A 13552-nucleotide genomic window follows, 5' to 3' on the forward strand; every position below is an offset into this window, starting at 1 on the left:
CCAAACCCAATCACCGTCACTTTTAAAATGTTGGTCCCAGTCACTGTTTCAGAACCCAGTCTGCTTCAATCACCGTCACCCAGCTCCCGTCTCCGAGGATAGCACAGCGGCAGCGTGCGCGTCTTGGAAGCAGGACGACACAAAGCAACAACTGGTTCGATCCCCGGGTCCGCGCTTAGAAACCTCCGAGTGTTTAAGCGCGTTATAAATACGTAACTAAGACAAAGAAAAAACCTAATCTTAATCTGTGTTTCCTCTGTAACAGCGCCTCGATGCCTCATGGGCTGCAAGTGCGCTTAACAAATGCAAATAAATAAATAAATAAAAAATAAATAAATATCAAAGTAAAGGGTGCGTACAGCCTACCTCTTTCATATATCCCAGCCTGGGAATAACAGGAGCAGGACTGGGTGTGGGTGGAGCAGGGTCAGTGTTGGCTGGTGATATTTCTTTTTAGGTGGAGCAGTGTAAATATTTTCCCAAGTTGATGGAGGAATCTGGCATGAAGCGCTATGTAAATCATCAATAACAATATCAAAGATGCCAGGTCACCAAAAGTACACAGGAACATTTGTGAGTGTTTGGACAGTGTCCTAAGAAAAACAATGTGGCCTGTCTCAATAATATATGCCAGCATTTTTATAGCACCACTGTCCAAAAATATATGCCAGCATTACTATTTTAAAAATATGTTAATTATAATGGGCCCACTTTATAACAGCATGGAACTGAAGGAACAGAACTTCATGCTGGATGTGCCCATCACATGAGCATAGTGCCACTATGAAACATATTCGTGGCCACTGAGCCCTGTATATGCCTTTATTGCCACTGGAAGAATGCATATGCCACTAAGCCCAATATATGTTATTATTGCCACTGTAAGAGTACACATAATGCTGGCTGTACAGCATATATGCCAGAATACCACTGTAAGGACACATTGGGGCTCATTCTGAGCCTGCCGGTCCGGAAACAACGGTGCCGATAAGCTTACCGGCACCGTTATTTCCGGACTGGCATATTACAGGTCTGCATGCCAGAGCCGCTGTGCCTGGCAGGGCGGCCACGGTAAGCAGACCATCATGGAAGCACCGGCACTGTTATTAACGGTGCTGGTGCTTCTGTGTACCCCATTCCCATAAAGTCCTATGGGACTCTGTGGGAATGGGGATTTACAATTTACCGGCGCCTGACTTTCCGGAACACCGGGGTTGTAATCCCCTGGTGTTACTGGCATGTCAAGTGCTGGTAAATCATTACGGTACGGCGGCAACCTTCTATCGCCGGACTCGTAATGAGCCCCATTGTCATGCTGACTATGCCAAATACCAGTGCGCCACTATACCAAAAACCTTCCATGTTGGCTGTGCCAATAGTTTCCAGTACTGCCACTGTAAAACAATGTTAATATATGCTTGGGCCAATATATACCATTACAGTGACAGTAAGAACACATTTACATACGTACTGTGCCCAATTTAAACCAGCATTGCCACTGTAAAACATTTTCAATTTTGGTTGTGCTCCATATATACCAGTTTTTCCATCATAAAATATGTGCATGCTGTCTATGCCCAATATACGCCAATATTACCATTGATTGGAAGCACATGTTTGTGCCTCCTGTGCCCAATATGTCATAGTTACCATATAGGCAATATTGAGCTTGCTGGCTTTATTTTTAATGGACCACTAAAGACAATTTTCAATGCTGGTTGCACTCTGTAGCATTGTGCCCTGAATAAAAACTTTTTCATGGTGTCGCTGTACTCATTAACCCCTCAACCTGGCTGGCTGGTGGGCTGAAAGAATGATGCTGTCCTCCTCTAATTCCATGCTTCACAGGTTGACCTGCAGATAGCACACAGGCACAGTCATGGACATCACTGTGTGACATCTAGGAACAAGGACAGCAAGACCATGGGGGTCATTACGAGTATGGAGGTAGGCATGGTGCTATAAGTGCCATGGCTACCCCCATATCGGGTCCGATAGGGCTCAATGGGAATTGGGAGGGAGCTAATAACGGGCCCGTTAATTGTTAGCTCCCTGGTCCTTTAGCGGCTCCCACTAAGGGCACCTGGTAAAACCAGCCGCCCTTAGCGGGACCTGCTAAAGGACCTCGTAATGCACCGTTGCCCCCTTACCACCAACCTCGGAATGAGTCCCCATATCTCCGTGTTTCGTATTTTTTATCAGCTGCACCAACTCAAACAAGCAGGATCTCCTCAAAAAAACAAAAAGGCGATTCCAAGATGGCCGCCAAGGAGTAAGGGTGCGCTTCTGAGAGCTCCCGGACGGGCCTAGAAGAAGGAGTAATATAAGCTGGATCCGAATTATAGCAAACCACATACTTTTAGTCATTGAGGAGTAAGAAATTCAGAAATGTGCCCGGTACACACACACGGGAAGGAAAACGAAGGACGAGCCACCGAAAACCTCTGGAGAGGTACCGCCCCAAGCCGGGTGGAGATTGGCGGCCCGGAACACCGACGGTGCACAAGTAAGGGAGATGCAGCAGCTGCAAGCCTAGACCCTTGCAGGGAGACACAGAACGGGGCCACCTCCTCCTGCGACCTCGTAGCAGGCATAAGAGGGACAAGAACAGCACAGAACACCAGCATCTGCGAGGGATAGCGGGACGCCCAAATTGGGTGGAGAGACCCCCGAGAGGAGGAGACATACGCCGCATGGAGATGGCCTGCCAAGACAAGCGGAGGTGAGCGCAGCGAGGCAGGAAGCAGCAGTGGGGAGCATTTGTCCCCTGAGGAAGAAGCAGGGCAGAGCCACTAAGTCCTGAGGCCCAGGAGTGGCTGTAAGCAATGAGCAGACCTCCAAGTGTCATGGAGGAAAGGCGTGCCCAGCGGAGAAGTGTGGAGGAGGGAGTCGAAGAGGAGGAGCACCGCCGACACAGAGGCCCCGCTGCAAGGTGGTGAAGGAGCTGGCAAGGAGGGACCTGGAGACGAGATGCCCCATCAATGGAGGGGCCCACGGGAAGCAGCGCAGAAGCCAGCGAGGAGTTGGGCCCACCCCCCGAGGAGGGCAATTCATTGGCATCTCTGGATGTGAGGTGGCAGCTGGGGGACAGAGAGAGGAAAGAGGAGCCTGCCCCATAGAGAAGCCCTTGCGGAGAGGAAATAAACAGAATGGGTAAACCCCACAACAATACGTAGCACCGCAGCTCCGGCAAGAACCAGAGCCGGGTTGTGACGACCGACAGCCGAAAGGAGGACAACTCGAGAGAGGCTTCCGAGGATACTGGAATACTAACGGAGCAGGACAAAGAAGACACACAGGGGACACAAGACAGGGCCTCAAGCAAAGAAGACCTACAAAAGTGCCTACTGGGCATGGAGGAGAGGATGACAGCCTCCTTTCAGCAGCAGATCGGGGGTCTGAAAGAAGACTTATTGGAAGCGCTGAAAGAAATTAGAGATGACAACTCCCTGAAAAGCAGAGTCAATATCACAGAACAAGGGATGTCAGAATTGGAAAAGGATGTGCGCCAGAACGTGGAATTATTGGAACAGATAGCCTCCACCACACACAACCTTGAGATCAGTCGAAGGATTTTGAGAATTGTTCAAGGCACTCTAACATTAGGGTCAAAGGCCTGGCGGAGACAACCTCAGATGGGGAGCTGAAAAACACTATCCAACAGTACTTTGCCACCATGCTTGCGGATACGGCCTCAGTTGAGATAAGAATCGACCGGGTACACAGGGTGGGCCTGAGGAGAGCTGGAGAATGGAACAGGCCCAAAGATGTCTAGGCGGCAATGGCATTGTACGAAGAAAAAGAGAAGGTTTTAAAAGCTGCAAGGGGTCAAGAGACAATAACAATAAATGGCTCTGAGGTGAGCCTATTCCAAAATCTGGCGACGGCCACATTGTAGAAAAGGAGAACGATGGGCCCAGTGACCAGGAAATTAAAAGAAAAGAAAGTCCCATACAAATGGACATTCCCCTTCGGCTTGATATTGCCTTGGGAGGGGAGACAACAAAGAGTGACAACCTGCGACGTAGGATTGGCAGTTCTGGGGAGGGAAACAGAGGAAGCAGCTGCAGATGAGGGAAACGCCGAAGCATGCAGGCGGGAACCTAAACCTTGTGAATGGTCAACTGCACACAGGAAAAGAGGAGAGAAACCAAAAAAAGGGCCCAGACCCAGAAAATGAAAGATGGGTGACCCATGGCATGAGCATTGCTCACAGGGGCGATAGCTGGACAAATTGGAATAAGCGAGGGAGTGAAGGGGCCCCCGAACATACACATTCAGGTACAGCAGAGTTGGTCCTACAATATGGTGGCCCGACCGGGAGGAGGAGAAGGGGCACCACTTGGAACCTAACCAGGCTAAAGTAACCTAGGGGCCTGTGTGAAACATGGGTCGGTGCCCACCAAGTGGGAAGAGTCTACGGATACCGAGTCAGACCACGGGGGGGGGGGCAGAGGGGAGAGGATGGGGGGAGTGAAAAGGGGCGGGGGACAAGAGCAACCGCACTCATATAGACACTGGGATGAAAAGGGAAGGACACATAAGGGGCATCAAGATCAGGGGAGGAAGGGCAGGATGGACAAATGGGGAAGCCACTATTGATCTACTCACATAATGTAAGGGGCCTGAATACACCGGTAAAACAGAAGAAGGTCCAAACGCAGATAAAGAAACACAATGCGGACATATTCCTACTTCAGGAGACACACCTATGGAAAGAAGATAAACATAAAATACAAGTACAGCAATACTCACAATTATACCAGGCAAACACTAGCAATAAGACAGTGGCAGTAATAATAGGCCTAAAGAATACACTGGGCACAAAAATAATGAAGACGCTAGCAGACAGGTATCATATTCGTTCACACGCAGATAGAAGAGAGAGCCATCACAATAGGGACTATTTACGCCCTGAATACAGGGCAAGACTCCTTTCTAAAGCAGGTCCCGGGGAAATTAGAGCAATCTGTAGTGGGGGAACTAATAATTACAGGAGACTTTAATTTGACCTGGGACTCTGCAAGGGACAGGAGTTGGCAGAATATCTACAAGGGCGTGCAACCAACAGAGGCGTTACGAAGGCAAATGGAAGGGATGGCGCTGAAAGACCTTTGGAGGGTGAAAAAGGGACAGGAGACAGGGTATATGTGATTCTTGCATGTGCATCAGACATACTCAAGAATAGATTATGCATGGGGGACCCCCGGGATACTGGGCTCACTGAAAGACGTAGAACTCGGCCCAATAGAATTTTCATACCACGCCCCGATGAGGATAGTTCTTGGGGAACTTAGACCAAACAATCCTCTATAGTCATGGAGGCTCCCAAATGACCTATTAAAGGACTCGGTAACGCGAGGAAAAGTGAGGGACAAAATACTGGAATACTTTAGCCTGAACAATATAGCTGGGGCCCCGCTGAGGGGGTATAGGATGCCTTTAAGGCAGTGCTAAGGGGGAACTGATCTCTTTGAATGCCCAAAGGTTAAAAGAAAGAAAGAAACTAGAGAAAACCTCGAGGATGCACTGACGTAGGCACAAAGCTTATTAGCAAATCAGAAGTCTAAGGGGAACTACATTAAAGTTAAGGGGGCACAGAGACAGTTTCGGAAAGTGCCCTGTTGAGGCTTAAACAAAGGTACTACGTGAGTGCAAATAAGGCAGATAGAATGCTAGCAAGGCTCCTGAAACAACAGAAAAGCTAGCGGCACATTGAGGGAATCAAGCTAGCAGACGGGGGGCTAACAACAGAATCAAGAGGGGTAACCCAGGCCTTTACGGCATACTATAAGGAACTATACACGAAGGGGAACCCGGACATACAAAAGATACGGGCATTCCTGGAAAGAATAGAACTGACAAAGTTGACGGCCGAAGAGAAGGAGAACCTAGATCGGGAAATTGAAGGGGAGAAGGTGGAAAGGGTAATAAAAAACTTGCCAAGCAATAGAGTACCGGGGCCAGATGGCTTTATGGGGGGATTCTATAAGGTCTACTGCAAAGAGGTCAATGGATTTCTGACAAAACTGTTCAACAAATTTATGGAGGGTGATGGGGTGACGAACTCGATGACAGAAGCGAAGGTAATCCTGTTCAGAAAACCGAATAAAGACCCCCATGAGTTACGGTTCCTATAGGCCCATTGCATTATTGAATATGGATGAAAAATCTATGCTGTGATATTAGCGGAGAGGGTAAAAGGGGTACTCCCGGGAATCGCGGGGCAACATCAGTCAGGTTTTATTAAGGGGAGGCAAATGTGGAATAACACCAGAAGGGTGGTTCATCTCCTAGAAAAGCTAGAAATGAAGCAGATACCGACTACCATCATCTCACTGGATGCTGAGAAAGCTTTTGACAGGGTTGGGTGGCCGTATCTGCTTCAGACGATGGTTCAAATTGGCTTCGGGCCTAAATATATGCAAATGGTCAAAGCCAGCTATAGCACCCCTTTGATCTGCCTGGCTGTAAACAATCAAATCTCGGAAGCAGTACGTATAGAGCGAGGGACGAGACAGGGATGCCCCCTATCCCATCACCTGTATGCCATCTACCTTGAACCCCTGTTAGCGGCAATAAGGCAGAACCAGGCCATCAGGGGGGTCCACTTTGGGGGGGGGAAATACACAAAACTGCGGCATACGCTGAAGACATGCTGATTACGTTAGTAGAGACCGAGAGGTCGATACCCGCCCTAGTAACTATCTTGGAAGAACAAAAAGGGTTATCAGGATTAAAAATAAATATGGGGAAATTGGAGCTGTTAGAAATAGGGCTATCAAAGGAAATTGCCACTCAAATACAGAGGATCTCCCTATTCCGGGTAGCGGAGGGCAGTCTGGCATATTTAGGCATCAAACTGACGAATAAGGTGGCCGCACTATGCAAAACAAACTTTTCTGACCTGATCAAACAGACGCAGACTGACTTCGCCAAGTGGTCCCCATTGGGGATATTCTGGCTGGGGCGTATAAACACTGTAAAGATGGTGCCCCTCCCAAAGGTACTATACAGTTTTCACACACTACCGATAGCTATCCCGAACAGCTTCTTTAGGAATATGAACACACTAATCTCTAGATTCATCTGGCAGAATGAACGCCTGTGAGTGGCTATGGAGGTGTTTAGAGCCCCCAGGCATAGGGGTGGAATAGGGCTCCCTAACATATACCAGTACTATGAAGCGGCCCAGCAAGGGGTCGTCAGGGAGTGATCCTAGGATGCGGCGACAAAATCTGGGCTCGCATGGACAGAGCGGTAGCAGGAATGTCCCCGACAGGCCTGCTCTGCTTGCAGGGGAGTGAGAGACCTCTGAATGCTCGTCGAACTAGAGTCCTCCGCACGGCATGCGATATCTTGGATAGGAGAATTAAAAAAGGGCATCTGTCTTCTATACCATCTCCATTTACTCCAATGTTCGATAACCTCAACTTTACTCCGGGAATGAAAAAAGGAGCATTTGAAGGGTGGAAGGAAGGGGTGTGTGTAAAGATTGGAGATATCATCTGGGTAGGGGAAGTATTGTCATTTGAAGACTGTAAAACGCAAGTGGGAGTGAAAGAAGATCAATTTGAATATACACAGCTCAGGCATTGGTTGAGACAGAAAGAGACTCAGCAAGCTGCATTGCGGCCACTAAATTTGTGTCATTCATCACCTTGCACTCTGGGGACAGACACCTAGTGGCGGACATATATAAACTGCTATAAGAATGTCCAGAACCAACATACTGGCCATATCAAGCAGCATGGGAAGATGCATTGGGAGAAGCAATACCTACAAGTCACTGGGAGAAACTATGGAGGAACATTACGAAGTTGACCAGATCAATCCAACTGCGCGATGCATGGTACAAAATGCTGCTCCAGTGGCATTACACCCCCAGCAAACTGCACAATATGTTCCAATCTACATCCGAGGAGTATTGGAGGGGATGCAGAGGAGTGGGGGATTTGATGCATATCTGGTGGGGCTGCCCCAAGGTTAAAGGATTTTGGGAACGAGATCTTGAAAAGCTTACAGGAATTAATCCCGGAAGCCCTACCCCTGACATCAGCAGAGACCCTGGTAGGCGCTCTGAATCCAGAGCTAAATATAACCTCAAAATCGCATAAAAGAGCCACTGCTAGCAGCATGGATGGTAATAGCCAAAGCCTGGAAGCAAAGCCCCCCCCACACGTCTATTGGGAAATGTTTGCCAAATGCCAATAAAAATACTTTAAATTAAAAAAAAGGGCCAGGACGGTTCTTCTCTTTGGAGGGTTTGAGTTCCTTGCCCATTGAAAACCTTTCCTTTGGTAAATGTCTCTTCTGTGTATGTTGGCTTCCAGGCCTCCGAATCCCAGTTTGTACAGTTCAAGAGAGGTTACCTCACCCTTTATGGTGTTGCATGGTTTTCTTACTAAATAGGTCAGGTTTCCCTCTCCCCTCCTGGTCCCTTTCCTCTTCATCACAACCTGATGCTTCTGTTTTGACTCTGCTTTCTCCTTCTAATGCTATTCTCTCAGTCTCTACTATACCACCATTAGGCCCCCTATAACCGATAATTGGTATGCTCTCCAGCCTTTTCAAGATCTGTCTCTCCCCTTAATGTTACTTCCTCCATGTAACTACCAGCCTCTGATACTGCCACCTCCTTCATCTCTTGGGTCTTGTCTTCCATTCCACTGTGCAGAGGTTTTTGTCTCCTCCCACCACAATTGTTCTCCTCAGGTTTTCACCTCCTCGCTTAAACGCTTACTCCCTGAGTACTCCCTCCTTCTTCCCCTCTTGTTCTCTTCACATTGTTACTAACACCTGCGGTCCGCTCTCACCCTCTGATGTCACCACCTCGATCTCAGCAACTCCAACCCCCACCTTCTGCAGACTCTGACTCTGTCTACAGGGATTGGAGCAAGGGACTGTGGATGCATGTAATAAAAATAACAATACCATCATTATGCTTACACGTATTCTGAGGCTCCACAAGTGTGACTTCTATTGTAAACACACTGCAATCTATGAAGTCTTTGACTTCCTTGCTTTTTGAAGCTTTTTTGGACTTAGAATGTCCACTGTGGGCTTAAATCGAGCACTGGCTGTGCATTTAAACTGTTCACACTGGTAGGAATTTTTAAGTGCAGTGGATCAGATGTCTTTCCTGGTTTCCTCCTTGATCCCCATTTCCACCTTGAAGTGTTCCAAAGTCATGCACTATTTTTACAGTCCCCTTGGCCCTCAAAACCTGTTTCCGACATTAGGGTCATCTTTAGACAAGTACATCTGTCATTCAAGCCCTAAACAAATGATTTGCAGTGCCCTTTTTCTATGCAATCCCTTAACGAGTTCCCATCTCAATTATTATTACTGGAGGCAATATCTATGGCACTACACTTCCCAAGAGTTCTTCTGTGCATAACAGTTTCAATTGTTAAAACATATTCATCAATGACATCATTTGATTTTTCTGGTATGGTCAAAACCTTCTGAAACTGTAATTCTCTTTTGACAGAAACAAACTCCAATTCTCTTTCAACTGAGCTGTGTTTTATTCTCTCTCTACAGTGGATGTGACTCTGGCTCCTGAAACGGCCCACCCTTATCTCGTCCTTTCTGAAGATTGTAAAGGTGTGAGGGATGGAGACACAAAACAAGATGTCCCCAAAAGCCTAGAAAGATTTGATCATTATACTGTTGTGCTCGGATGTGAACGCTTCACCTCCGGGAGACATTACTGGGAAGTGGAAGTGGGACACAAGTCAGATTGGGGTCTTGGAGTCTGCAATGAATCAGCGAGCAGGAAGGGCAGGATCACATTACTGCCCGAGGAAGGATTCTGGGTTGTTCGTCTAAGAGATGGCGGGGACTACAGTGCCCTCACTTCGCGTATCACGCAGATAAAGCCACGGACAGCCCTTAGAGCGGTGGGTATTTTTCTGGATTACGAGGCAGGTAAAGTCTCATTTTACAATGCAGAGGAAAACTCTCATCTCTTCACTTTCCAGGACACTTTCACCCAGGCGCTTCGACCACTTTTCAGTCCTGGTGTTGTTGACAAAGGTAGAAATGCAGGAGCTTTGAGGATACGCTTAGTGACCAGATGGTGAAAAAGTAAGACTGATAGGGTCAAAGTGCACTATCGCTTCCAAGACTGATCTGCACTGAAGTCTGTGTTCATTTGATGGACCACAAAAGAGACATGTCTTGCATGCAACACCGGCCACTCAACTGGTGGACGTGGACAAGCAGACACATGGGATAATGGCATCAACCGCTAACCTTACTGCTAAAATGGAAAGCAGTGACATCATGTCACATAGGGAGTAGGGGGTCCTGAACACCAATAGCCCATTGACCTACCTTTCACACTATTATACAATGTATTTCTGTGTCCTTCCTTCCCCCGCAACAAATTGCTCAGTGTTCAGCATTCACTCAGTTCCCTTTTTGCTTTTCATGTTCACGCCTCGTGCCCAGTATCACATATCCCTGAAGGTTTGAGATCATAACTCATTTTGAGACCAGACTCACTCATTTGAATACTCATTGGGGTAGCTTGTTGATCTGCTGCAGCTCAGAAAAGCTTGGCTCGTTCCACTATACAAATGTGGAACGTGTTAAGAACTAAGTTATAGGACAGCCCAATTCTCCATAGGAATTTAATGCAACAGTCAGTGATAAATTGGGCGATAAGACTTCATTATTTTCTACTAACATGTCCAAGATCACAGGGTTTTACGACCTCTAGCCCCACAGTGTTCTGTTTTTTTTCCTTTGGTCTCAGTTCCACACGCTTTGTTTTCGACTGTAGGTGCAAAGATTTTACTGCCAGAACATGGTCAATCTCAGCACCCCCCATCCATCCATTCCATCTCTTCCTATGACAGAAGAGAAGAAGAGTGGCTGTGCCCAGTTATTCTACGTCCATACCAAGACCACTAGACATCACTGCTGAGGCAGTTCACATAAAGCCTCAGCAGACCAAGATTTTATGGTTCATATCTGCCATTGTCTGCAACGGTTGGTTCGTTTTCTCCTACTTGCTTTAAAATTAAGCCACACTATGCTAGAGATCAATGTCTTTCATTGAACATGGTGTACAGTTTAATTAAAATATCTAACAGTATAATTACTACAAGGCCTGAGCACCACTGATCTGCTGCATTTTGTACTTTCTTCACCCCCTGGTTTCATAACATGCCTGATCATAAATAAAGGGTATGCCATGTTAAGTGTCTATAAACTACACTAATAAGAATTGTGGAGTTCTCTTTGATGATGTATCTGGGGGCACAGAAGTACAGGATATGGTACCTAGAAATAGAAAAATTGCTGCAAGGCCTTATGTAACAGAGTAAATTATATGTTGGCAGCGGCTCATTGGCAGTGGGAACAGATATTTCTGGAAGTAGGATCATGCTGGCACCCCACCTTTACTGGTGATCCACTAGGATAGCTTTAACATGTCATAGAGCAGGCCCTGTGGTGACCCCACCATCAGAGCAGCACTTTCCCTTACTTCCTTTATACACAAACAAGCTGATTTGTGTTAACTGAGGGGAAGTTGGCTCCATTTCTGCCTTTAAGTGGCCATAAAACAAAATCAAGATGGATAGATGGTTGAGATAACATTTATTTGAACTACCAGTCCCGGTCGCATCAACATTGTTGGCAGACTTGGGGAGGGGGGGTGTCCCCCGGTGCACCCTCCTGCAAGGCTGTCCCTCTGATTTAGCATCAGCCCTGATTTTTCTTTTTAAAAACCACCCTGTGAATGGCGCGCTGCGCGACATAGGACAGCGCACCATTCACCGTTTTTTTCTCCATATATGTAACTCAGCTCTGGCTGGCTAGTCAGTGCCCAGCCAGCACTGATATAAAAAAAAACTTGGTGAGAGGCATGCCGTCCTGTGCATCGCAGCGTGCCACTCAAGGGTGGCCATGGCAACCACATCAGTGTTGTGGCCCGCCCCTGGGATTCAAGTCTTTTCGGGGCGCGGCGTTGTCGCGCAGGCCTACACCAGCATGTTGCTCGTCATGTCCCTACCTGTCCCAGCCAGTAGATGACCTAACTAAGGTCAGCTTGCTGCTTGTTATGTCCTTGCATGCCCCAGCCAGAAGAAGACCTAACTGAGGTAAGTGTTGTGTATATGTATTTCTGAATGCATGTTTATGTATGCATTTTGATGTATGTACTTATATGTATTTGAACTTACACATACATACATTTCAAATTGAAGTGCATGTGTATATTTGAATGTATGCATGTGTCTCTGAATGTAATGCATTGTGTGTGCAGGAATAGTTGAGTGAGTAGCTGTGCATAGATGCATGCATACATGTGTGTATTTGTATCATTATATGTCTGGGCATGTTTGTAGTATCACTGTAAATCCCATGCAGAGACTGCTGCTATTGATATGTTATGCCAACATCCTCATGCATGTGATTTAAAGTGGTTATTAATGGCATAGATAGCTTTTCCTATCTATTCCAGACCAGTAATAGTCACTTTAAATAGCATGAATGAAGCGGCTGCCACAACCTATGCCAGTATTGGTCACTTTAAATCATATGCATGAAGTACTTCAGCCTTCATGCATGAGATTTAAAGTGACCATTACTGGCATAGATAGGTTGTGGCAACAGCTGTATGCATGTGATCTAAAGTGACCATTACTGGCATAAATAGATTATGCCAGTAATGGTAATTTCAAATCATATGCGTGTGAATGTGATTGAAACGGGGGCGTCTCATCCATAATAAGCAAGGGGGCATCCACACTCCTGAGCCTTCACCCATCATGGGGGAGCCGCGCTAGCCCATGGGCCTTACCTCAGCTGCCTTTTGCAGCTGAGGGAGCGCTCCTGGGCTGGCTTGAACTGTCAAGGGGAAACATAGTTTTCCTTTGACAGTTCGTATACCAGCCCTTTCTCACTGTGGAATGAAGTTTTTTACTGGTCATCTGTGATAAACCAAGCATGATATGTGTTATTAATTGGCAAGACTGACATTTGGGGTAGCCAATCTAGCCCTTTCTTACTGTGGCATGTTTTTTTAAAAATTGGAAATCTATGATAAAGTAAGCATGTTAAGTGGTACTATATGGCTAGACTGGCATTTTGCAGATACCCTATCTAGCTCTTTCGTACTGTGGCATATCGTTTCTTTACTGGGCATCTATAATAAACCACGCATGATCTGTGTTATTACTAGGCTAGACTGGATTTTTGGGGTAGCCAGTCTAGCCATTTCTTACTGTGGCATGGCATTTTATTCTGGGCATCTATGAATCAGTAAGCATGATAAGTGTGTTACGTGCCTATACTGAACTACATTGTGTAGCCAGTCTGGACATGTTTTCCTATTGTGGAATGGCATTTTAAATACAAAGCCAATAGGAGTATGTTCTTATGTGGGGATGTGGCCATATTGGTGCAGCCAGCATGGAAATGTATGGGCACAGCCAGTGTGAAAATGTTGAAAATCTTTTAATGCCGACATATATTGTGGGCGAAGGCATCATGAAAATGCATTGGGAAATGCTTGTGTGTACTGCAATGTTTATAC

General features: G+C 46.6%; 1 protein-coding gene across 1 annotated transcript in view; it reads left to right on the forward strand.

The window, feature by feature from the left end:
• The window catches only part of LOC138497419 (E3 ubiquitin-protein ligase TRIM39-like), a 220398-nt gene extending 207204 nt beyond the window's left edge, over positions 1-13194 (forward strand). Inside the window, exon 7 of the mRNA XM_069620887.1 lies at positions 9547-13194. Within this exon, the coding sequence (XP_069476988.1) occupies positions 9547-10088 (542 nt within the window). The 3' untranslated portion in view covers positions 10089-13194. The remainder of the gene's footprint in view (positions 1-9546) is intronic.
• Positions 13195-13552: the final 358 nt, after the last annotated feature.

Source organism: Ambystoma mexicanum, chromosome 5q (assembly GCF_040938575.1).
Source record: "Ambystoma mexicanum isolate Mex_15411 chromosome 5q, UKY_AmexF1_1, whole genome shotgun sequence".
In the NCBI taxonomy this organism is placed as follows: Eukaryota; Metazoa; Chordata; class Amphibia; order Caudata; family Ambystomatidae; genus Ambystoma; species Ambystoma mexicanum.